The following is a 25,113-nucleotide window of genomic DNA, read 5'->3' on the forward strand; positions in this document are numbered from 1 at the left end:
ATAAAATAAAATAAAATAAAAAAAAATTATATACCCAAACCCCCAAATCAGAAACCCATTTCCCTTTCTCTTCCTTCTTCTTCGAGCAACTAGCAACACCATCAACACCTTCACCGCCTTCCACCTTCTTCTGAAATTTCGAGTGCCTTCAAGCAAGATTCATAATCTTCTCGTTGATTCAACCGGTCCTTCTCGTTTTCCCTTTTCTCTGTGCAGCAAAATCAGGCGGCGGCTTTCACCGAACACGAACACCACTTCTCACGGTGGTTCTACAACCATTACCGGTGTTCCTCTTCTTGTATTTGTTGGTGTAAACAAAATAAGGTATTAAATCTCTTAATTTCTATGTGTAATTTCATTTTACTCATCTTTAATAACCGATTTTCTTCTCAAATTTTCGAACCCTAGCTATCTCTAATCGGAAATTACATGTAAAATCAATATATATTTGTAGAATTTATTCCATTAAAGTAAAAATTAGCAATATAGCAATCGAACCTTTTCTAGTCTAATACCTGGTTCTTTGAATCGGGGAAAATAAGTAGAATTTGGTCTTGTTGTTTAAGCATCGGAAATTCAAGAAACTGATATCAATTTTGTAGCTGGTGTTGGTGGTGTTCTTTGCTGATTAGTAAACAAAAGGCAAACCCTTCTTGATTTCTTTTCTCTGTTTTCTCAGTGTTGATGTTTAATTCATATGAGATTGATTTTATTGGCATACTTTCATTAGCGTGCTCCTTTACCATGTATTAAGCTCTAATTTTGATGAATCTTGAGTTTATACAAACTAATTGGATGAGTTATGTTGATTGGGAGTATTAGCTGGATATGAGATATTGGATAATTATTGTTAGGAATTAGAAACTTATGGCAAATAATGATGATGATAATGATGTCCTGATTTTGGTTGGGTTAATGAACTTCTCACGTAAATATTAGCTGTTCATGGAGGTTTTGACAATGATGATGACAAGTAATTGAGTAAAGTGATGCTCTTAGATGATATATTAGATGTTTGTTGATTTGAGAACTTGTTATGGGTATTATGTTGATTGATAGATTTGGGTGAAGTTGAGATTAATCATTTTGGGTTGTGGATACTCGTCAAGAGCTAATTGTTAGATGATTTAATATTTTAGATGGATTATTAAATTCTTTATGAGCAATAGCGATTGTGGGCTAGAATGGTTACTTCCAGTTTAATAAGATGTAAATGGTGAATTAAAGATCAAGTTTTACTATTATATGATGCTTAGAAATGCTAAAACCAAGAGTTATGGGTAAGTATCGAATAATTTGATATTCTTGAAAGTATTATGTGATTCTTTGAGGATTTCTAACATTGAGTTTGAATGTATATATTGGTGTTTAATTGGAAATATTAGAATAGCTGGTGGAACTATGCGTTCTTAGGATGAGTAGTAATGAACTATAAGAACCTAGCTGTAGTATCGTATGCGTTGTTGTGATGCTATGTTGTTATGCTTCAGGAGGCGACATTATCGAAGAGCCCTTCTAATAATCGCGGGGTAGCAGACTTAGCCTCTTGAAGCGTTCTTTTTGGTGAGTAGTAACACTCCCTTAAAAAGGGGTCTGGCCAGGCTACTCTTTGTAAAATGTTTATTTAAAGTTTGTGAAATTTATATGAATGTGATAAATTTTTATAAATGATTATGCTGATATTGATATGGTCAATGGATCGGGCTTGCGAGCTGGTCATTGACGGAGTTGAGGAACATGGTTCCCTACTCCCTGTTTTGAAGCGAATTGTCATTGAGATATTGACTAGCTTCACCCGAGAGTGACATAGCCTTAGAGCTATGGATGTTCCTCTCAACTAGACTCCCTGTGCGCACATAGATCTAGGAAACTGATGTTGCTTTTAAACCATTGTTTTGAATTGCTGTGTTTAATTGTTTTGGATTGCTGGTTCTCACTCAGTTTAATCTGATTCCTTATTGTTTCCATCTTTTAGCTGATTATAGATCAGATCCGGTCGGGAATAATCGGGTTAGCAATGTTGATGAGAGTGTTAAAAATGTCCTTTTGAGCTGAGGCTGTGGAAGCTTATAGTTTGTATTAGGAATTTGTTTAATGTATATTAGTTCTGATTATGTTGATTATAATGGACTCGTAGTGGGTTGTATGGTTACTTTATGTTTAGATTAGATATTTGGTTTGAGATTTAGCTGTGTTGGTTTCGTTATAGAGCTAGTGATTCCTTTGCCCAGGTTTTGGGATATGATTTAAGTTTCTTGGGAAATAATCCCCGTGACGACCCTGTTTACCCAGTCAACGCTAAGTCGGGTTGTTACATTAAGAAGGTTAAAAACAAGAGAAAATTACTAAAAACTACCTATCCTATAGCACCCTCTGCAAAAAACTACTTATTCTAATTTTTTTTGCAAAACACTACCTTAAATGACATAAACGTTTGCAAAAGACTACTTGATGACAGAATCAGTTAGTTGACCAACACGTGTCTCACGTGATTTACTTAAGGCATTGATTTTTCTGTTTGAAAACACGATTTTCCTTAATTATTTCCTCTTTTCCCTTGAAATCATAAGAACCCTAATTCTTCTCCTTTCCCTTTCAATCTTTAAGAACCCTAATTATTCCCCAAATTAAATTATGGCTTTTCACACCAAAAAATCGAAGTTCGACAGATGTGCTTGCAGATTTCCTTTTGCACAGAGAATTTCGTGGACTAAGGAAAATCCAGAAGACGGTTTAACACTTACAAATTTTTCGATCCTGATATGAATCGGAGGGGATGCAACAAGTTCAAATGGATTGATGAACATGAAATGGTTGATTGGCAAAGGCAAGTGACGAACACACTTATTGAGGAGAAGCGACATTTATCAACAGAAATCAAGATATTGACTTCAAGGGTTTGTTGCCTGGAACATGAGAAGGAACAAGCAATTTCAAAACTTAAAAGGATAAAGAAGAAATTGATGAACGAGAGAAAGCATGGAAAAGAGATATCAAGCTTTGTATTAGGTTTTTTATTTGGGTTTTTCTTGGTGTTGATTGTACTAATGAAGGTTATGTAACCTTCAAACAATATACCGACATCAGTGTTATGTAATAGTGAGCAGGGATTGTAATTGTTGTTTGAAAGCTTTTATAAACATGTTTATGATGAATGAAGAGGCTGATTTTCGTCATTACTTTGTTGCTAATTATCTAATATCCATAGATGTTCATTACATACATTGCATAAACTAACCATAGTACTTCCATAACCTAACATAAACAAACTAACGTAGTCAAAAAAAGCTGTTGGCACCATTGGTGTGGTTAATGATGAGGACATTGAAACGTTTGTAGGCCTTCCACCCTTCGATTTATCCATGGTGGAAGGGGGTTTGGGAGGGTTTTTGCACATCGTTTTGTTATGTCCTAGTGTGCCTTAATTGCCACACCTCCTTTGCTTATATTCCCTCACCACAAAGCCTTGTTTTTCCCCACCCTTAGCTTCATCAACCTCCAACCTCCTCTTCCTCTTATTTCGCCTACTAGGCATTTTTCTAAAGGGAGGTGGTAATGTCTTAGGGTTTGTGGAGGTAGGCCACATTTTATGCCCTGGCATTCCATGGAACCTAGGTTCGTATGTCTTGGCATATGTCTTGACATGGTAAGCCTCATAGACAAACTCTGTATAGTCTAATTTTCTATGCACAATGCAAGCAATGGCATGCTTGCAAGGGATTCCAATTAGGGTCCACCTACCACAATGAAAAGTCTTATTTGTCAAGTTCACAACATAAGACTCTTCTCTATCATCAACCTCAAACTCAAAAACATCAACAGGGATAACCCTAACACCATGACATGACTTCTCGTTGTTTTCTATTATTTTCACCACAGATGGCATAACAACCCCCTGAAACTTACTCAGCCCCTCCCTCTTAACTGCACTCCTCTGCATTACATACCTCCTAATCCATTCCATCAATGAAATTATTGGTTTTCCCCCTTACCTCTCTAAGCACATTGTTGAATGACTCACAACAATTATTCAATAGCATACCAAATTTGCTCCTATTTGGGAAGGCATGTCTAGACCAATGCTTTGGTTGGAATTGCATTTAGGTATTCTTGTAGACACACATACATTCTTGGGAAGAGTGAAGGTGGGTTCTCAATACCTATACACTTGACTATGTCTGTACTACCTGGGCTGTAGTTCCTAATAGCCTCTGCACAATCCCACACCCTACCATACTCCTCATTTGCATCTCCAAATATTAACTTCTTTGCAATCCTCTTTGCCATATAACACTTAGAATATTTAACCTCACAACCTAATTCCTTATTCACCCTTTTTTGAAAGGCCCTCACATCCCAATAAGAATTCTCCCTTCAATCCTCTAAGTACTTCTCAGCTAAGTACAATGCAGTAACCTTATTATTATGATGTTGGTGACCACAATTGTGATCAGGAATATATGTTCTAATCTGAAAAGTCTCTTCTTCCTTTAACTTAATTGCATGAACCTTAAAGCTGCACTTCTTCTCTTTCCCACAAACACAGTTAACTATCTTAGCTCTTTCTTTCTTGCAATCATATCTACACAGTCACCCTAGTACTACCATTGTGCAAGTAATAATGGTTATATCCACTTTCAATGGCATGATACCTCAAAGCATTTCTAAAAACAGAATCGGAATGGAATTTCAAGCCAAGGGACAGATTAATTTTACCTTTGAAGTCAACCTCAGCGTTGAAGGTTGGATATGATGTTTTCCCCTCCTCACAGTCCTTCAAAGTCTCATCATCATCACTGCATACTTCATCATCACCTTCATTGTAGTAGAAATTCCTATTAGTTTCCTCATTTTCCTACTTATCCACAGTCCGCCTAACTTCTTCATCACCTAACCTTACATCATCCAAACCAAACTTTACATTCTCTGCAAACAAATCAACATCATCATCATCCTTTGACTCACTCTTAGAACCAGCTCTGTAGTCACTGTTGTGTGAAGTCTGTGCACTTGTTGTTTGGGTATTTGGTGTTTGAGTACTTGTTGTTTGTGGAAGGTGTTCAGAGCATTGAAGTAGGGTTTGGATAGTAGTCTACGTTTTAGATCTAGGATTTGAGTGTAATGACACATTTGCAACCTTGTCCTTTAGTGGTGGTCCCCTTTTCAAATGACCACTTGGACTCTCCACATCACCACTAACCTTGTCTCCCACTTCACCCTTATCTATGTCCAAGTCATCATTCGATATACACACATCATCATCAATGTCCATGTCATCTGCCACATCTTCTTTAGGCATTTTCTTTTTTGATTTTTTTCTTACTGATTTCTTCACCTCTGTCATCACCCCCATGAACAACATAAAGATGGTCCCAACCATCAAGTTCAGGGCTTTGAAGGAAATCTGGGATGCTCTTGTTATCCTTGATTTCTGCCCTACCTGCAAACATAGTGTACCCATACCTCTTGTACCAAATTCTACCAACATCAACATAGGCTAGCTCATTGCTAATCCAATAAGCCATTTCAAAATAACAAACCTCTTCTACATTTGGATGCAAGCTGAGTCCTAAATGTCTCTATTCAGTTTTGCAGTTTTTGGTAACAAAAAACCCACCAAAATATAAACGAATGTTCACTAGATTCATCATCTCGTATGTAGAATAATAATGTGCTACATTTCTACAGTTATGAAATTGCAGCACAACATAAAGATATTAGATCACAACACATATACAACAATCAACAAGCATCATTAAATTCAAGCAAATAAAATGCAATCAGAAACCCTAGAAAATGAATTCAATTTTAAAAGGTTTTGGAAAAGAGGAATTTACCCTTGCTTAGTTACCCACTTGAAATTAACCTTTTTTTCCTTTGATAATCTCCTTTTTTTTTTCCTATTAACAACAAATGATTCAACAGAACATGAAGGAATGCTTCAAAATCTCAAACGAAAAAAAAAGGAAGAACAAGTAAAGAGAACAGAGGATCGAGATTGGGGAGTAGATTAATGAAATAAACCCACGCATTCAAGTACTGATTCAGAGCATATATGAGAGAAATTCGAATTTGGAGGTAAATTAATGGAATAAATAACAATTACAGAACTTAGCAGTTGATTGGGTGGGATGATTAATGTTGCATTCAAGTTTTAATTGAGTGTTGATGGATGCCTTTCATGATCTATGAGAGCAATCATCAACTGAGAGTGGAGGGAAAGGAAAAGATGACGCCAATTGAACATTTTATAGCTTTAAATGAAATCACGTGCAATTCATATGTAAAGTCAAACATAGAACTAAAGGTCAACTAACTGACACCGTCATCAGATAGTCTATTGCAAACATTTATGTCATTTAAAGTAGTTTTTTGCAAAAAAAATTAGAATCGGTAATTTTTGCGGAGGGTGCTATAGAATAGATAGTTTTGAGTAATTTTCTCTAAAAACAATAGTTAAAAAAGAAAGTTAACACTTGATATTTGTAATCTAGTGTACTTCTAGAAAGCAACGAGGGGAAATGCAATATCATCGCTGCCCGGTGGTAAGTTGAAATCACTAAGATGAAATATTAAAGAATGTTAAAGAGCATTATCCTCCATTATTCGCAAAGTTAACAACTTTATTGAAAAAGAAAGACAAAGAAGAGTCATAATGTCTTCATCTGATACTAATGATGAAAGATAAGCAAGAAATTACATCTTTTAAAGGATATGATAACACTATTACTTATTGTTTTTATTGTTAACATCATCAACATTATTCAAAGAATATTGGGGCTTGCAAGATGCAACCCTTTTTGCTTCTTTTTTGTGCTCATCCAAAACAATTCTCTTTCTGCTTCTCTCCTACTCTAAAATGGAGAGCAGAACAGAATCCTACACTATTTATATGATTTCCCTCTCTCTCTCTCTCTCTCTCTCTATCCCTCTCTGAGATTTCTCACTCAATTTTACACATCCAAAATTACATACAGTGGTATTAGCTACATTGATCAAACTACTAAAAATACTTGATCAAATCCTCCTGATATGGAGGAAATTTGTTGTTTTATGTCTTATGATCAAAAAGAGGCGCTCCACAATGCATTCTCTCCTTCACCACACCGTCGATGGATCTTCTTCATCCTTTCAACTGATTTGCAAATTCCGCTGCATGTCCAGTCGAATGATGCAACACACACGTTTCCTGCCTGAGCCTTCCACTCACAGTCTGATGTAAAATTTCAACATCAGTATGAGACTTAATTCATTACAGACATGCCAGAGTTCTAAACATTCATAAAGCATTTGTTTGGACCTTTACTGGGCAAAGGGGAGGGCAGCAGGATTTCAAAAGCTCAGAATGAATGAATATGGCTAGGCTCATAGAAGATAATGTTGAACATGGCCAAAAACAAACCCTTAAGCACGACAAAGAATATATTCCCAACTCGTCCACAAATGGGTAATTTAGGTATGGAATTGATAGAAAAATATTTACTACTCTTGAATTTGAAGCTAACCTAACATGACATGTTTGCTTGTTTGAGATTTATATTGTGTGACATCAGATATTCATCGCTTTCTTAATCTTTGCATCATGACACACCGGTGTATATAAGGATTAATGGACGAGATATGTTAGCAAACTGCCATCATTTCCGGTTAGCATAAGCTCACCAATTCACCATAGAAGTCAGATGATCTAAGAAACATAACCTTCTTCTGAGTTTGGCCAAATTGAACTCTGAGTCTGTAACTGTTTTCGCACATTCATGAATATACACTTTGTTATCTCAACGCTCCCCCCTTTTTATCTAATCATTAAAGGCCTTAGATGCATCAACCCTTGATGATTGATGCATCCGAAGATTTATAGTCATGTGGTTTCAGATTATAATGGACTATAGTAAGTTGGCTCGCTAGGTCATGTGAAGATGGTTCCTATTATGGGTCAATCAGAAACCAACTCTTTGTTTTAACAAGTATAAGGTGACGTATAATTCCCCTTCTAAGTAGAAGTTTAGGTGGAAACCACTAAATGGCATTGAGGTAATTGAATATTGGTGTTGTTTCTTGAGGATCTTAGGTCAATTCTCCATATTATAGAACTTTGAGTTCTCCCCCAGAGTGATAGGATGGATGAAATTACCAGGTGGAGTGCCACAACACAATCGGCGGTCATCTATGTGCTCCACATCCAAACCAATAAACCAAGAACCCAAAGAGACATCTTCATTAGCATACTTATGTAGCACATGCCTGAAAATTTAAAAGCGACAAACATAAGATATGATACAGCGTTCAGAATAGCTGATAACGGTTATCATTACATAAAAGATGGATTCAGCACTCACTGATTAATAGATATGTAAGTAGCTAAATCTTTTGAAATGGCATACAGCTGCCCTGTAGCATGCCGGAAATATTTGTTTCCATCATCTCCGAACTTCCAATGTTCTGGCTCATGGTATCTTACTCCCCTGTTCATAAATGAAAAAACATCAGTAAATGCATAGTTTTGGTTCATGTAGTTAGCTGATAGTCTAAAATTTATTTCTACATACTTTTGAGCAAGGACCGGACCAGATTTCATGCATCCTATGTACACCCGAGGCTTTGAACGATGGCGAATCAAGGTTGTTCCAAGTGTCGCTGCAACAAACCACACAAAGATATGTTCAATAAGTTAAGCGACCAAGTATTACATGACATAATGATAAGTTTTTCATCATTAATTAAAGCAGAACATTAGAAAAATCAAACTTTAGAGAGGCTGTATAACACTTTGTACATGGGGGATAGTGAAAAAATCCAAGGCCAAGTTAAGGGTTTTACCTATATTTACATGGACATCATCGTCAACCTTGACGTAGAACTCAGCATCCCACAAAGCAACAGCTGTGGCAAAATATATTTTTGTCTTTGCAGACAATTCCAGATATCCCTCAACATGTTCCTGCTCGATAGCATTCATGTGGGAAACCCAGTAAGCTGCTTCAGTAAGATGGAAAAATTTCTAGTTTTTGGAACAATATTGCAGCAGTGGCTTATCTACTTGACATAAGTTAACTCACCAGCCTTAAAAAGTCTCCATGTTTTTGATCCTCCGCCTCAATAGCTTTATCTAGGATACCACCTGCTGTTGCACTAGGAAACACAACAAAAATAAGGAACTAGGTTGAGTGTTTTTTAGAGTTAACTAGCTAACAGACTAAAATCATATGCTCCAGAACACTTGAAGGTATGTTTAAGGTGGCAATAAAAAACGTAAAAGTAAAATCCACAAGCATTTTTTCCATTTCCAAATTGAAATACAATATGCAACATTTTTTAGCACCTATCAAGTAGTTTAACATTTACAAATAGAAATCCAATCATGGGTACTGGTTGAAAACTTTCTCTTCCACCCTTGTGATGGAAATTTGATTCTCACCACTTGTAAAGGGACTGAGGAGTATGAGATTTAAGGTTTTAACAAGGATGTCCAAGCCCAAAATGAGGGTGTAATATTGGAGTCTAGCTTTCATCCCTCTTAAAAAGAAGCTTAGAGCAATAGATAGGATTTGTAGGAATGTTTAGCAAACAGGTTAAATTGGGGCTTGAACCCTAATTTGATGAGGTTTTCAAGCTTGAAATGTCCTCTGTGGATGATGATAGGCTTTTTCTCTGGTTTTATGTATGCTTTTACTTTCATGATATCCATATTCTATTATTATTTATCCAAAACAAAGGCCAAATGGGAATATTGGCAAGCCTCTAGAGTGCAAACAAAAAAAAAGTGATTTGATATCTGCGGTAACCAGCTAAAAGCTCAGCTTCCTTGGATTCTCATCACAACTATTCATTGGGGCTGCATTTTCTACTGTAAGTCTGTAACTATATACTTCTAGTTCTTATTATAAAAATATAGCAATACTCCAATTGGTGAATTCATGACTCGTGCGGCCTGTTTAGTTGTTGGGACTAAATAATGGTAATAGGAATAATTTGTTACTTAAATTTTCATAAAATGTGTAAAATGTCACTACCGAATATCACCTCTCTATTTGATAATGTATTGGAATGAATCTTATGAAGAAAATTGAGATGATTGAAGTAAAACAATTATAATCATTTAACTTACCAATGGATTTTCTTATCAAAATAACTAATTTTCCATTAATATTCCCACTATTTAATACCGATAAAAATGGGCTGTTAAAGTATTTGTGTTGAGTAATGTTCAGCTCTTTATGAAGAGCTTCACAGAGTTAGTTTTCTACCAAAAACCTTTTTGATAATTGATTTATGTCCTATTCCTATATGATTTACCATGAAGAAAAAAACATTGTGTTCAATGATAGTATATTGATACAAGAAAAAACCATTGCATTCCAGAGTGTGCTCTCCTGTTCGTCTACCAATTAGTCATTCAAATCTATACTAATATAGCCAGGATCAGACCGTGTAGTTTTTTCAGAGTTGAGTGTATTCAGTTCCAGTGGCCTATCTGCTGAAAGTAAACACATTTACGCAGATGACTTTTCCGCAGTCAAATGAAAATGGAACGAAGGCATGTCAATGAAAGAAAATGCATGTTGATGAACACGTAATATAAGGAGAAAAAAACAAAAGCAACAAACATGGAATGTTAACAAATATCTACCTGTGACCTATGACAAATCGCATTATGATGCCCTTCTCTTCTAATATTCTTCTTTTTTCTCCTATATAGCGTTGACAAAGAGAAAATTGCATCAAGAACAAGCGCCATTCAATTTTTTTTATTTAAACCAACATCGATGAATTTACAAACCTTGAGGCATCCAAGTTGCACGGACCGAATCTCTTCGTTTTCTACTGCTGAAAGCAGTGTTAATGCCAACTACCATCAGATATTTCCTTTTGCTACCAGGTTCTGACACAGGGGATCCTTCCATCATAGATTCCTGTGTAGCCCTTGCAGCAGCTAACTCCATTTCAAGGTTTGATATAGTCTTATCTAGAGTTCTGTACAAAGATACACCGCAAATTTAATAGCATTAACAACTTACTAACTCAAGCAAATTTCATTTAGTCGCCACAAGACAGGAAATTAGCGTACTGTACAGCATGACGTGTCTTTGAAACTTCACCAATTAGACTTTTAGAATCATTTTCCCCATCCTTCTGCAAAAAAGAGGATTCATACAGATCAAAAAGAAGCAGCTACAATTCTAACTTCCATTTAATAAAAACTGCATAGTAGTATAATAACTTTTCAAGGATAAAGAAACTGACCTTTCTCGGACCACAGTCCCCCTTAATTAAATTCTGTCGTCCGTCCTCCATTGTAGCTCGTCGGAATACACCCTGCTCTTCTGGTACTGCTGACATTCTATGACAGAAAAACATCATTCAGAAAAATATTCAGCACTATATATACCTATCATTTCAGTGTTTAGCACTAGGCATGAAGTTGTCTAAAAGAAATGGAAAAGAAACCAGCATACCATATAGAATAGGTGTATAAGTTCAGAAGATTTTAATGTAACAAGTAAGAGATCCATAAGCAAGTTGGGAGATTGAAAATATTTTTGAGCATGACATCAATACTTTATAATAGTTGAAAACAACATTCCATTTCCCCAAAGCTATTGAATGGCTCCCACTTAGAGGGGTTTGCGTGGTCAGATGTACCCAAACTTGCCCTTTTTAGATCACGAAGAGGATGTTTTTGATTGATCATTTACAACAAATGAAACCTATCCTCATCTTGTTAAATTCAAATTAAATTACATAGCAAATACCCAAGTTTTCTATGTAGGAGAAGGTGAGCAAAATGGTTGACTGAAAACCAACTAGTCATTGCAAACACCCGAAAGTAAGTGCAATTTGGATATGTGATCCATTAATTGCTTGAAAAGTAAAGTAAAAGGATTTTGATCCCTAAAACATGAATAGGGATAGTAGGCATCGACTCAATTGCAAAACAACACACAAAATACAGTCAACTTACAGATAAAGTAGTATCCATACACTTTTGCTTTCTTCATAATTTGATTGTTTAAAGCAAATTCAAGATCTTATAAGTCATTATCCTCAAAAAGACAAAAGTTATGATATGTAGTTATACAATCATCAAGCACAAATCATACCATAATCAAACCATTCCTGATTCCACCAAACATAAAGAAAACATTAACTATGTTCACATAGCTCAAAAAAAGGTATCTAATTGCCTAAATTCCGCGCTATGTTGCTAACACTTTGACAACTTACACATTAACATTTTAGGTGAAAACTCTACCTACTCCACTCCATAAAAAGAATTAAAAAACTTTTCTGATCCAAGAAAACCAAATTCCGTTAATGTTTTATATTATAAGTTTGGCAATAATAACTCTATCAAAGCAAGAATAATCTATTTATAGAAGTGACATAGGAAATCACAATTTATGGAAGCTGGTAAAACTTGGAACTATTATGTCATCGAACCGATATGCTATCTACAATCAGTTCTAGTGATGCATTTAAAGCTTTGATGACAAAACTTCAGCCAATAATTTCACAGTCTGATCACAAATTCCCAAAAACTATAGAAACCCACATCATAAAAGACATCAATTTGGTAAATTTCTCACATTGACAAATAAAACACCTAAAGTTTAGACAGTGATCATTAAAGGATAAAAACAAGAATAAGGAAAAAAAAAAACCAATAACAGTGAAAAAGCAATAACCTGCTAGTGAATATCATGCCTGCACAAAAACACCCAATGCAAAGTAGAAGTGTTAATTTTCTAGAAACTATATTCTTAGGAGCTAAATCAAATCCTTTGTTCTTCATATTTGAAAATCTTTTCTGGGTTGTTGTTTTTCCACTTCCGTGCTTATCTTTGACTACCCAGAAATCAAAATCCAATAAAAATTCCGAAATTCTAAGAAGAACCCATTCCAATACAAGACTGTTTAAGGGTAAAAAAATGAAACTTTATGAATAGCAACAAAGTTTTTGAATCCCAAAATCCAATCTTGAATAAAATAAAAGAGCAAGACCTGAAATTAAAATGAAGGATTCTTTACTGAAAATGTCGGTGTTATTGGGCAGAGAAGAGAAAAGATGAAACGATAGAAAGTGTAAAGAAAGAATATAATAGAAATGGGGACAAATGCGTTGGGGAAGTCACTTTCTACTCGAAGCTCAGGAAGAACCGTCTTTAGGAGACGACCCACCACACTTTGAAACTGTTTCTTCGAGTATTTTTTAAATCAATGCTAAATCAAAATACTTAAGGGGAAATTCGGTGGAGCAAGATCTATTTAAAATGGGTATTATTAAAAATAGTCACTTTTTTTTTTATTGTGTCTCACATTTTATATAATTAATTAGTATAAAAATTAATGTAATATACAAAGTTGTTAATATAAATGTATTTATAATAGAAATGCAACTATATGTTATTATTAAAATTATAATATTTTTATAAAATAGATAGAGGGTTTTAAAATATATATACTGATTTTAATGAAAGAAATTAAGTTGTTAATATAAGTATTACTTTTTAAGGTAAATTTGAGTAATTTTCCGACAATTTATCATAATAATTCTTTGTTATTCTCAAAATAAATTTTGATTGTAATGTCTTTTGTTTGTTGATGAAATATTTTAGAACTTAAAATTATCATAAAAAACTTTATTAATTAGAAAATATTTCAACATTGAAAACAAATTATATTCTAAGAAACTTTAATCAAAAATCTTATATATAACTTTTAAATTCAAAAATATAATATTCCAAAAAATTTAATAGAACATATCTTATTGCGATATACTATTCATATATATATATATATATATCAAGGAATGAGTTGAGGTTAAATTTGGTAAGAATTATTTTATATGGCAAATCAGTATGAGAATGCCACGTGAAAATTTTCAATTCTTTTAATTAATAGTATGATAATTGTATAATTTTCAAGTTTGCCCTCAATGACTTTTTATAACTTTATCTCTCTAATATCACTCTAAATACACTCACCTTACTAAAATTCAATATCAAAACACTATGAAAAATGAAGATGATCACCAAAATGTTTACGGCATTATAACCTAGACTTCAAGATCTTTCCAATAATATATTATATACCTAATTCCGATAACTGAGCGAGAAAGGACAGTCGTTTAAAGTTTGCTTGAGCTGAAATTTTGATACATATTCAATCTTTTGGCTATAACTTCTTAAATAAAAATTTTATTAATGTAACATTTGCGGCATTAAAAACTAGACTTCAAGAGCTTTTCAACGATATAATATATGCCCAATTCTGATAATCGAGCGAGAAATAACGACTGTTTAAAGTTTGCATTGATTTTTAGTACATTCAGTCGCGTAAAACACGCAGTTGGACTGCAGTATAGTCATGTAAAACGCACTACCAAGCCGCGATGGAGTCTTTGCTTATTTAATTATTAACTTAAAAATACAATCCATAAACCATAAAAAGGCAACGGAGAAATAGCACTCTCTGTCTCTCTCGATTTGTATTACATTCATTTTAGTATGTTTTAATAATTTTACACCTTGTTCTTATTGGCTACGGTTTCACTGTCCATCCTATAATCTAATTCGTAAATTATTCTCTTTTTATCTTTAACTATTCATGAATTTTGTATCAAACATAATTTATAGTTGAGAGTATAAGCTTATTTTTAATATAAAAAGATTAATTTTGTATAGTAAATACAAATAGTGCTTCAAATAGTTTTTATATATATATATATATATATATATATATATATATATATATATATATATATTCTTAACATAAAAAAGTGAAAAAATAATCATATTTATAGTTTATATTAAGTATTTGCTTACTATAGTGTACGTATATTTATATTATTCACTTGTTTATCTTACACTTATTACTTTAAACCTAATAATGTATTGAAAATGCAATTCAAAATATAATTTACATAAAAAAATAACGCAAGAGAAATTTTTAGTATCATAGTCGTGATGAAAGTTCCTTGTAAAAACAATTTTAAAACATTCTGATAATTAATTGCATAAAAATCAATATGCTATCATCAAAAATCAGAAAACACGCATACATATGATAATAGGTGTAGCATTAGCCAATCGTAACTCTTTAGTTGGTAAGAATTATATTCATTAAAAGTAGCATCTCAAATGAATTTAAAATCTCATATAAATGTAAGCCAAACTTTTATTTTACATATACCTCTTTTTCATTAATATTTTTAGATTTTTCTAAATTTTTTTTAAAAGTTTTATATTAAAATGTGTACACAAACAATCTATTATTGCTTTAAAGTTTATAATAAAGAATTCTATTAATTATAATTTCATTTTGACTTTTACTATTTACATTGTTTACTTTTCTGATAAAATTTTTTCTTAGAAAATATTGGGGAGCTGTTGTTTATTTTTGTACGTTATTTAATTGAAAGAAATTTAATTGTTTTATATCAAAGAATTAATCAATGCAGTAGAAAATATAATAAAATAAAATATCATGTAATAGAATAAAATAAACTTTGCCTTATTAGTTGGGCAAATTGTCAAAAATAAATCAATCTTTCCTTGATCCGCTGAAAATAAATTCATCTATTAATTATTTTTTATTATACCCACCTATTCAATATAATACTGATAATAAACTCTACTATTGTTTATTCCTAATTGCTGATAATTTTCTCTATTTAGTTCAATAGATGTAGCAATTAATCAATTAAAAATTTTGTGAGAGACGGTTTCTTTGACAGACCATCTCTAATTGAGTCGGCCCATTATATATTTTTTAAAATATTGCAAGTATGCATTAAAAATTATATAAGTAGGCATTTAAGATAATGTGAGTAGTCATTAAGGATACGGTAAGTAGGCATTAAGGATAATGTAAATAGGCATTAAATTTTAATGGGCTGGGCTTGAGAGATGTTTCTCAAAGAAATGGTCCCTCAAGAGACTAGCTATTAATCAATTTGGTTATTCCATGTGGCAAATCTCTGTGAGGATACCGCATGAAAATTGCAAGTCCGTAATTTTATGATATAAGGTCATGCAATAGAGTAAAATCAACTTTACCTTATTTAGTTATATAAATATAGCAATTAATTAATAATATTATTTCTTGTTTCAAATTTTATCGAGGATGCCTCATGGAATTTTCTAGTTCTTTTATTAATATATAATTGCTAACAATTTTCTCTATTTAGTTCAATAAATGTAGAGATTAAAATCAATTGGATTATTCCATGTGGCAAATCTTTGGAGAATACTGCATGAATTAATTAATTTTATTATTCCATGAGGCAAATTTTTGGAAGGATGCCACATGGAATTTCCTAGTTCTTTTAGTTAATAATGTATGATTACCGACAAGCTTTTTCTATTTAGTTCAATAAATGTAGCGATTAATCAATTTAGCTATTTCATGTGGCAAATCTTTATGAGGATTTTGCTTGAAATTTTCAAGTCCTTGTCATTCAATAGAATAAAACTAACTTTACTTTATTTAGTTAAATAAATATAGCTATTAATTAATTTGATTATTACTCGTGGCAAATTTTTGTGAGAATGCCACGTAGAATTTTACTTCTTTTAGTTTATAGTATTGGTTATTCATGCGGCAAATCTTTGTGAGGATATTGCATGAAATTTTTAAGTCCTTTTAATTGTCATGCAATAGTATAAATGAAACAGGCGTATTATTAGGAGATTTCATTAGTCGTTTTTAGCGCCTAATTTTTCTTATATATTTGTTCGTTACTAATTATAATTTAATTAGTGATGGTAGTAATTTGAAAAATCTCTACGATGATTAGAAACTTGTTAATTCGTAACATGATTATGAATCGTGACAAGTAACGTGAACTTTGGAGGTTAAACTTAAAGTTGAGCAACTACCCATAACAGTTCGAAAAAAATAAAAATTTTAATTTATTACCCAAGCATATTATGTAACCATGATGGAAGTAAATTAAATATTTCACACATATACAAGTGATTTTTAAACATGAAGTACAAGTTACATAACTTGTTACATGTACAACAATTTTTACCCAAATCTTAAACTATCTTAGATAAACCTTTCTTACACCATATTAGACCAAATTGGGACATAAATCACCTCAAACAAGCCCCAAAACAGCAGCCCCTAGCTGTCATACTAGCCCTCTTTTAGCCCCAAAACTCACTTGCACACTCCACCAAACTCTCTACCCAAAGCCCCTATTGTTCTTACCCAAAAACACCATCATAACAAGCATGCAAACATAATAAATCAATACATATTTGCTGTCCATATTTTCAGCTCCATCAACCTTCTTTCACTCTTCATTTTACTCCTTATTTCATTCATAAGCAAAGTTGAAGTTCAATCTTACAATTCCTAGCAAAAACACCTTATTTTCTCATCAAATCTTCTTCAAAAACCCATCTAAAAATTCTGAAAATTTATGTTTATAAACTAAAATCTCCCATAAAAATAATCTTCATCTTAAGAGCTTTCCATAGACACCAAACTTGAAGAAATCCACCAAGTATAGAGTAAGTTATGTTCATTTCTTTATTCCACTAGTTTTGTTAAAACTTGTTCATGTAAAACATTTTTTTTTACATGAATCTTTCTATAAACTAAGATCATTATAAAATGAGTATTTTATCTCTAAACTAAGAAAATCATCACTTATAAATCTATAAAAATAGGCCATAATAGAAAGTAAGAAAATGCATTTCCACAAACATATAAATTTTGTTACTTAAAGGATTCAAATAAAATTATGGGACTTAACTAAGTATGTTGCTCAACATAATAAGCATACTCCAAATATGTTAATATCATCACAAGTATTAGTCTAACAACTCTAACTAGGAAAAGTTAAGTGCATGTTAGAAATCCAAAATTATTATTGATTTTTGGATGAATGCAATATGTTTAGTTGAAGAGTTGGAGTTGAGACTTGAAGGGCAAGGACCCGAAGTTAGAACCACTTCTAAAAACGCGTAGGAGCTTACGTGGGAGCTTACGGAATAATTATATAGGCTTGGAGTCGAGGTATGTCACATGGGGTGATTTTTAAAGGATTTAAGAACAAGTTGGGAAAGTTTGTGTATAAACTTTTTTTAAAAAAAAAAAAAAAAAAGATTCCCAAAGAGAAGTTCTTAAATCTTGAAAAATGATGTAAAAATGATAAATTTGAGTATGGAATAATTTATTACATGTATTATTATTGTGGGCATCATGCATGTTGATTTTATAAATTATTGTATGTTTAAAGGCATGTTTAACACTACTTTGTGAACATTATTGTGATGGAAATGATTATATGAATTTGAAAATATTTGAAATTCATTTAAAAAGAATTTTTCAGTAGCTATATGTTAAGAAAATTTCTTGGATACTTTTTGTTGAGATTATTCGTTAAATTGATATTTTAGTGGATTTTAAGGTGTTAAATACTCTTATTATAAAACATGGTATTAGATGAACTCTTCATCATAAAAAAATAATTAATAAAAACATATTATAATGTCTCCAACAAGATTTGGCCAGAATATATTTAGTTTGGAATTTTATTATGATTTTTGAATAATCGTTAAATTGTTTAACGGTAAATTGTAAAATGATAAAATATAAAATAATTACCAAACAAAGACATATAGACTTGAAATTTTTATCACATACTCATATAGACAGTAGGTAAAATTGGTAAAAGTTTGGGAAGGTTTCGTTTACATTTAAGGACCTTAATAATTTTTACTCGGTTATTAATAATCGGTAAGTTTGAAAACGGTAAAATATAAAATAAATACTAAATGACATCTTTTGGACATGAAAATTTTATGAGACACTTATATAAACAGTAGATACATGTTCAAAAATTTATATGGATTTTCGTGACCATATATGGACTTAAATAAATTTTATTCGGTTTATCGGTAAAATAACGATATTAATTATTAAAAATACCCCACATGATTTTTAATGGTTATTTAAAATTTTATACCCCTTAAAATAGCTTCTGGAATATCATATAATTTTTTTATAATATTTTATTTGGACTCAAATAATTTTAAACATATTTTATCCTATTTATCGATAAAATGTCTATACAAAATAATAAAACATCATACATGAATTTTATAAGTTCAAATAGCCTAATAAACATATTATATGACTTCTGGAACTTTGGTATAATTTTATATAATAAATTATTAATTATTTACTAATTTATCAAATTAATAGACAATGTTTATTTATTAAAAAGTGTAATATTGTTAATTAAATTTGGGTAAAAATAGACCTATATAAAAAAATTTATAATTATATTAATAACCTACTGCCTCATAGTATAAATTAAGTTTAAATTAGATGGTTTATAAATTTTACGGATTTAAGACACCATTTAAATAACGGTAAATACCCAAATTGTCGAAAGTAATTGTAAGATCGTTATAAATTCGCATAACCAATTATAATCTGATGGGACAACCTTAAATTCATTTTAAATAAGGTATTATAATGACTTGATTAATTTGGGCCTTGTTGGAGAATTAATATTTACTTTGTAAATCAATTATCGATTTTATTACCGGCAAAACTATCTCGTATTTAAGAAAATAGTGTTTTATGAAATCTTCTGTTATAATGATTTTATAGGCTTATGAATCATATTCTAGTTGTTTTGAATGAATTTCAAAACCCTTTAAAGTTATATTTACTTTAAGAAGGATTGAAACGAAACATTTTAGTGGTTTCCTTAAAAAAACATTGTATTGAATTTTAATTACTTTTTGTTACGATGCATTTCCATACATGATAGTGATGCCCCAATATAATACAAAGGTTATGTTTAATGATATGATTATGCTAAGCATGTTTTACCCATGTGGGAAATATTATTATTTGATTTTGCTGAGTCGCAAATAAAGTATGTTTTGCTATGTGCAAATAAAAGATGTTTATCATATTGAAAAAGTTGATACTTTTGACTTTCAAATGCTATTAAAATTTACAAGATATATATTATGTACAAAAAAATGTTTTAGCCTAAATGGCGGGTACATATGCCACAGCAAATGTTGTGTGCATGATTAAACGGCTCACCAATGCTGAGCGCGTATTGTTCACAATACCATTGTGTTACACTTGCCGGACATGTCGCGGACGGTAGACCGACTACCAAACGAGTCACAGGATGACTCACAGAGTACCCATGTAAACTTATGATATGAGTTTGAAATTGATTTGGATCCATTGAGATCTTATGATTTATGATGAAAAATGAGAATTTGAAATGACTATAGAGCCATTGAACTGGATTTGAATCATAATATGATTTATCAAATGAAAAAGCATATTTCAAAATGAATTTACTCAAAAAAAAAAAGGGGTTTCAATAACTTGTTTGACGGACACCAGTGTGATTATACTCAGCCTTTTTGCTGATACTATGCTTTGTATGTTTTTCCAATGGTTTTGTTTTTAGAGTAAAACCCTATGGCACCTCGACGGAGAATGAATATGCGAGCGGAAGATGAACCTGAGTTGGAGTATGACTCCCCTTTTGTTTAGATCTCGTTATTTTATTTGAGAGACTATTAGTTTAGATTTAGACTAATTTAAGGATGAAATTTGAACTTTAGACTTATTTCAATTTGGTTGTAATTTTCCTATATTTTGGACAGTTAAGACTTCCGTTATATTGCTTGGATATTGGTTTGACCTTTAAGTAACCCCTTAATTGTGTTGGCAAAAGTAAGCTTCCGCTTGATTAATACTAAATTTCAGTTAGTGTTTGCCTTCATAATTCAAGGCGGTTACAATAAAACCAACTTTACCTTATTTAGTTAAATAAATATAGCTATTAATTATTTGGATTATTACTCATGGCAAATCTTTGTGAGAATGCCACGTGGAATTTTCAGTTCTTTTAGTTAATAATATGATTTGAGAAATCAAATTCAAATTAGTAATGTTCGATTTATTTAAGATTTATAGGAAAAAAAGGAGGATAAAGCAAATTTTTATTTTGGGTTGTGAAATAAAAAGGTAATCATAATATATGTCGTTGTCTTATATAAAACTGTATCACCATGAGAAGTGCTAATATAATTATCTCATTTATGTAATTAATTACTTTTAAACTTGATTACTTTAATACACTAAATATACATAAACCAAATAAAAATAATCTCACCATAAGGCCATCTCATTTAAGAATTTTTGATATATATGAGTCCGCTCTTAGGGATGAACCTAATAACTCAGGGACACACATGCAGTACGTGTGTGAATGTGAATCTCTTAATTAACTTTCTTGTTTTTTCCTTTTCTTATTGGGTTTAATTATCTATTCTAATTTTCTAGAAGCTAAAAAAAGTTATAATATTTATCTCACAAATAAATACTTTGTAGATTTCAATTAGGAGGCAACAATAGCAAAACCCAATAAAATTGAATTAAAATAAATTAAATAAATTGTGACACTAAAAATAATGTGTTTTGTTGATTAAATAGAACGGAACATATAAATACTCAATAAATGTAATATGATTTGTATTGTTTGAGAGAACTCTGCGCAAGATCTAACAAGCAGTAATAAGACCATAATATTTCGTATATAGATTATCTAAATTTTATTTGACTTCTCTAATTGTAATAATAAAGGGATGTAAACTTTTAAAAATAACAATAAAGCGATGTTCTTTTTAGATTGTTTTAATGTAATTGTTTATAATGGTAGTACGAAAGACATGAAGGAATTCAATCATTGTTAAATTTCAGAAACTATTCCATAAGTTTGTTTTCTGCCCCCCTAATGTTGGGCAATACTCCTAAAATGATGGATATGCATGATTAATAACAGGAACAAGCTTTACTTGATTATAGAATTGCAGCAGGTCACGTGAAGTCTTGGTAATAATCATCTTGATGAGCTTGTTTAACATATGGGTTTGGGATCATCATGCAAGTAAGGGCCAAAGCATTCATCCTTATATGTGGGGTTTCATGTTGATTCTAAGGAGTGATGCACGAGGCAGCCTACTGTTTGGTTTTGAGCAGTTATGTTATGATCAAGATGTGCTTGTTGAGGCACAACCATAATAACCTAAGGGCTTAGAATTGAGGAAAATTCTTTTCACTAAGAAGGAGATCAGAATGAAACATGTTTGGTTCAAGTTTTGGTAGCCCTTACAGAGGGGGAGTATTGGTTGTTCAGTAGCTCATTAATATACCAGCAGCTAGATCAGATCACTTTGTGTGCATTAAGAATATACTCAGCGAGTGCAGCAATTTCAGAATAGGCTGTACATCAGTGTGTGCATTAGTACAGATCAGAATTCAGCAACAACAGTTAACAATCAGGTCTTAAGGCAGCAGCAGCAGATCAATAGAGCAGCTCTGTACAGCGAAAATATATAATACATTGGTGACACACTCTGAACAGTGGCTGAAGGCTGAAATAAGTCTGTGCAGCAGGTTGTTGTGTGCACAGTAACAACAAGTGTGCAGCAAGATCAGTAGAGCTTTCAAAGCAGATCGGTTCAGTAGCATACAGGACTGTGTGTATACTGTAGGTTGGGTGTAAACTGTAAAGTCAAGCAACAATATCAGAGCATCAGCAGGACATCACACATAGATAATTCAATATGTAGTTGTATTAGTGTTTTGTAATTGAATATGTAAAAAAATAAGCATGTGAGTTTTAATTAAGTCATATGTCTATAATGTATTTTAAAAGCCATGTGCAAGGCATGTGCTCATCTTGCTTTATGCCTATATAATTTTGATGATTAATAATAATACTTCTAAGAAATTAGATTTTTGGAGGAGGAATTTCTCTTTCAAAGGCAAGACCATTTCCTATTCTATCTTCTTGTCTTTGTGAGTAAGGCAAAGAGAGATTATAATTAAAATACTTTGTTAAACTAAATAATTAAAATGATGAAATAATTTCCATAAAATTGTTTTTTTAACATTTTCCTAAACTTAGCTAAGCCACCACATAGACATGTCGATTTTCAGGGATGGAAGAATATAGGACTATTACCTTTCTAGTAACCCAATTCCATTAAATGTTTCAACCTATTAATGAGAGGAAAGTCTTCACTTTCCTTTTGTTTATCTGGACTCTTTTCCCATAATATTGCTTAAAAACAAATTAATTCCCACTTTGCATTATGTGGGAAAGTATTTCTCACAAAACCGTCCACGTGGAAATTTTTTTTTTTTTAGACCAAACCGCCACTTGAGATGGCGGTTTGCCTTAAGCAGTAAACCGCCACGTGAAGTGGCGATCTGGTCAAGGCAAACCGCCATCTCATGTGGCGGTTTGGTCTTGGTTTTTTTTTTTTTTTTTTTTTTTTTTTTTTTTTTTTTTGTTTCATTTCCCTTAAATAGTGAACGCAACCTGCATTAAACTAGTTCAATACCATCTATTCAATAATAATCAATTCCGAACCAACTTGATTTGAAAAAATTAATTATGAAAATAATGCGAAGATATATTACAATCATGGAAAGTCATACAAGAAGTTCAAATCATATAAGAATATACAAAGTTTGTTACATTACAACCCCCGGCCCCTTTTGTTTTGCGCACCGGTGGATGAGTAACCAATTGGGCAGTGGAGTCCTCCCACGCAGCTATGCTCCTGTGTGTTGCCTGAAGCGTAAGCACTGATGGCTCAACTGGGCCCGGCATCGCCATGGTCTAAGGAGCTAAACTCTTTCCCTATCCTAAAGTCTCCATTTTCATTCATGGAGTTGTCATCGTTCCAGGTTATCCATGCATCAATTAATCTTTGATCAATCTCATCAATTCTAAGCCAATCTTGAGATGGAGCACCATCTCTAATCGTTGCATCTAGAGCTTCTCTTCTTTCATCATCCTCCTCTGAATCAGAATCAATATGCTCATCCTCCTGATCTAAAGAATCAACCTCGTTCGCATTACGCCTACCCAAGTGACTCGTGGAGAAGGTGTTCATTACACCACCACCAATGCCACGTGAATGAGTTGGAGAGGTAAGCTCATCTAAGTGCTCATTAACGTAATTTGGGTTACTTAACATTTCTGTGAATGTATCATGGCGTTCACTAGGACATGATTCAGGAAGTTCCATGCTAGTCATGACTTCCCTCGCATTATTCAAATTTGCAACCAATTCAACATAAACCTCCATTGCCGTTCCAGGGGCTTGTGATGCCGCATAAGCAAGAGCACTTATGCTTTCATCATTCTTAATCGGGACTAACACATTTTTCCCAGTCACCGGGTATTTCATCTCCTTTTTTAACATAAAAGAGTTGCGATCACAACCAATTACATCACAGATTTTGCTATGAAACACCTCAAAATTAGTATACTGACGATGCATAAACATCACTGTATTTAATCCTCCATTATACATAACATCAGATCCAGTATAACTTACTTCCCCACCCCAATACACTATAACGGGATAATGATCCATATTCTGCAAACACAAACATGTTTTTCATGTGATTTCAATTCAAATATAAAAGCTAAAAATACCATGAATATAAATAAGGGCTAATTGTGATTTCAATAATAAAATTTCATTGTAAACTAATTGTGTTAATTATTGTAAGAATTAATCCGATATCCGGGAATACGATTGCATCAAAAATAAGGGCTATCTTTAATTATAGACAAGATGTCGAAGGTAGTAGTTGGAAAGGTGTGACCAAACCCACCAAAGATTTTTATTTTAATGAATTTAAGGTAAAATTATATATAGTTTATATTATAAGTATTTAATTTGATGAAACATTTATGTATTTAGAAACAATATAAATGGGACCCTCACCTCGAACATTTCGTTCGAAGGTCATGGGAGGAAAAAGGCCCAAAACGTTATGCGGATATGCTTTTCAAATGGCGCAAGACATAAAAAGCAAGCCTGATTTCAAACCACTTTCCATCGATAATGAGACCTGGGTGCGATGGAAGGCTGATTGGGAACGCCTAGATAATAAAGCCGTTTCGGCTAGGAATTCCTCCAATCGACGTGGAGGAAGAGACAAAGCTGAAGCCACCCATATACGTGGCTCAATCCCGCACGCCAGAACAATGCGGGATTTGGTGAGTATTTGATTAATTAAGTAGTA

General features: G+C 32.4%; 2 protein-coding genes across 4 annotated transcripts; both read right to left on the reverse strand.

Annotated features, from left to right (window-relative positions):
- Positions 1-3,421: 3,421 nt before the first annotated feature.
- LOC130823283 (uncharacterized) lies at positions 3,422-3,940 on the reverse strand. Its single transcript, XM_057687905.1, has one exon. The coding sequence runs from the start codon at positions 3,938-3,940 to the stop codon at positions 3,422-3,424; it is 519 nt and encodes a 172-aa protein (XP_057543888.1).
- A 1,660-nt stretch (positions 3,941-5,600) lies between these two features.
- LOC130824270 (probable beta-1,3-galactosyltransferase 2) lies at positions 5,601-13,445 on the reverse strand. 3 transcript variants are annotated; one of them, XM_057689206.1, is made up of 11 exons: positions 12,687-13,439; positions 11,245-11,341; positions 11,069-11,133; positions 10,781-10,974; positions 10,631-10,691; positions 9,060-9,132; positions 8,821-8,941; positions 8,550-8,637; positions 8,340-8,465; positions 8,135-8,244; positions 5,601-7,213 (listed from the first exon to the last, which is right to left on the reverse strand). In XM_057689206.1, the coding sequence occupies exons 1-11, from the start codon at positions 12,791-12,793 to the stop codon at positions 7,065-7,067; spliced, it is 1,191 nt and encodes a 396-aa protein (XP_057545189.1). In that variant the 5' UTR covers positions 12,794-13,439; the 3' UTR covers positions 5,601-7,064. The 3 variants fall into 3 exon arrangements, with proteins under 3 accessions (XP_057545189.1, XP_057545187.1, XP_057545190.1); XM_057689204.1 differs by having other exon boundaries at positions 8,340-8,637; positions 12,687-13,445; XM_057689207.1 differs by lacking the exon at positions 12,687-13,439 and having other exon boundaries at positions 8,340-8,637; positions 11,074-11,133; positions 11,245-11,314.
- Between the last annotated feature and the right edge of the window lie 11,668 nt (positions 13,446-25,113).

Source organism: Amaranthus tricolor, chromosome 9 (assembly GCF_026212465.1).
Source record: "Amaranthus tricolor cultivar Red isolate AtriRed21 chromosome 9, ASM2621246v1, whole genome shotgun sequence".
NCBI classification, from domain to species: domain Eukaryota; kingdom Viridiplantae; phylum Streptophyta; class Magnoliopsida; order Caryophyllales; family Amaranthaceae; genus Amaranthus; species Amaranthus tricolor.

Bases quoted from the DNA above. Each gene is read 5' to 3' on its own strand.
- LOC130824270 (XM_057689204.1), bottom strand. From the start codon at position 12,793: ATGAAGAACAAAGGATTTGATTTAGCTCCTAAGAATATAGTTTCTAGA. The intron at 11,342-12,686 runs GTTATTGCTTTT...TTTCTGTCATAG, and splicing joins GGCATGATATTCACTAGCAG to AATGTCAGCAGTACCAGAAG. The intron at 10,692-10,780 runs GTTTGTAAATTC...AACGCTATATAG, and splicing joins TGCAACTTGGATGCCTCAAG to GAGAAAAAAGAAGAATATTA.
- LOC130823283 (XM_057687905.1), bottom strand. From the start codon at position 3,940: ATGCAGAGGAGTGCAGTTAAGAGGGAGGGGCTGAGTAAGTTTCAGGGG.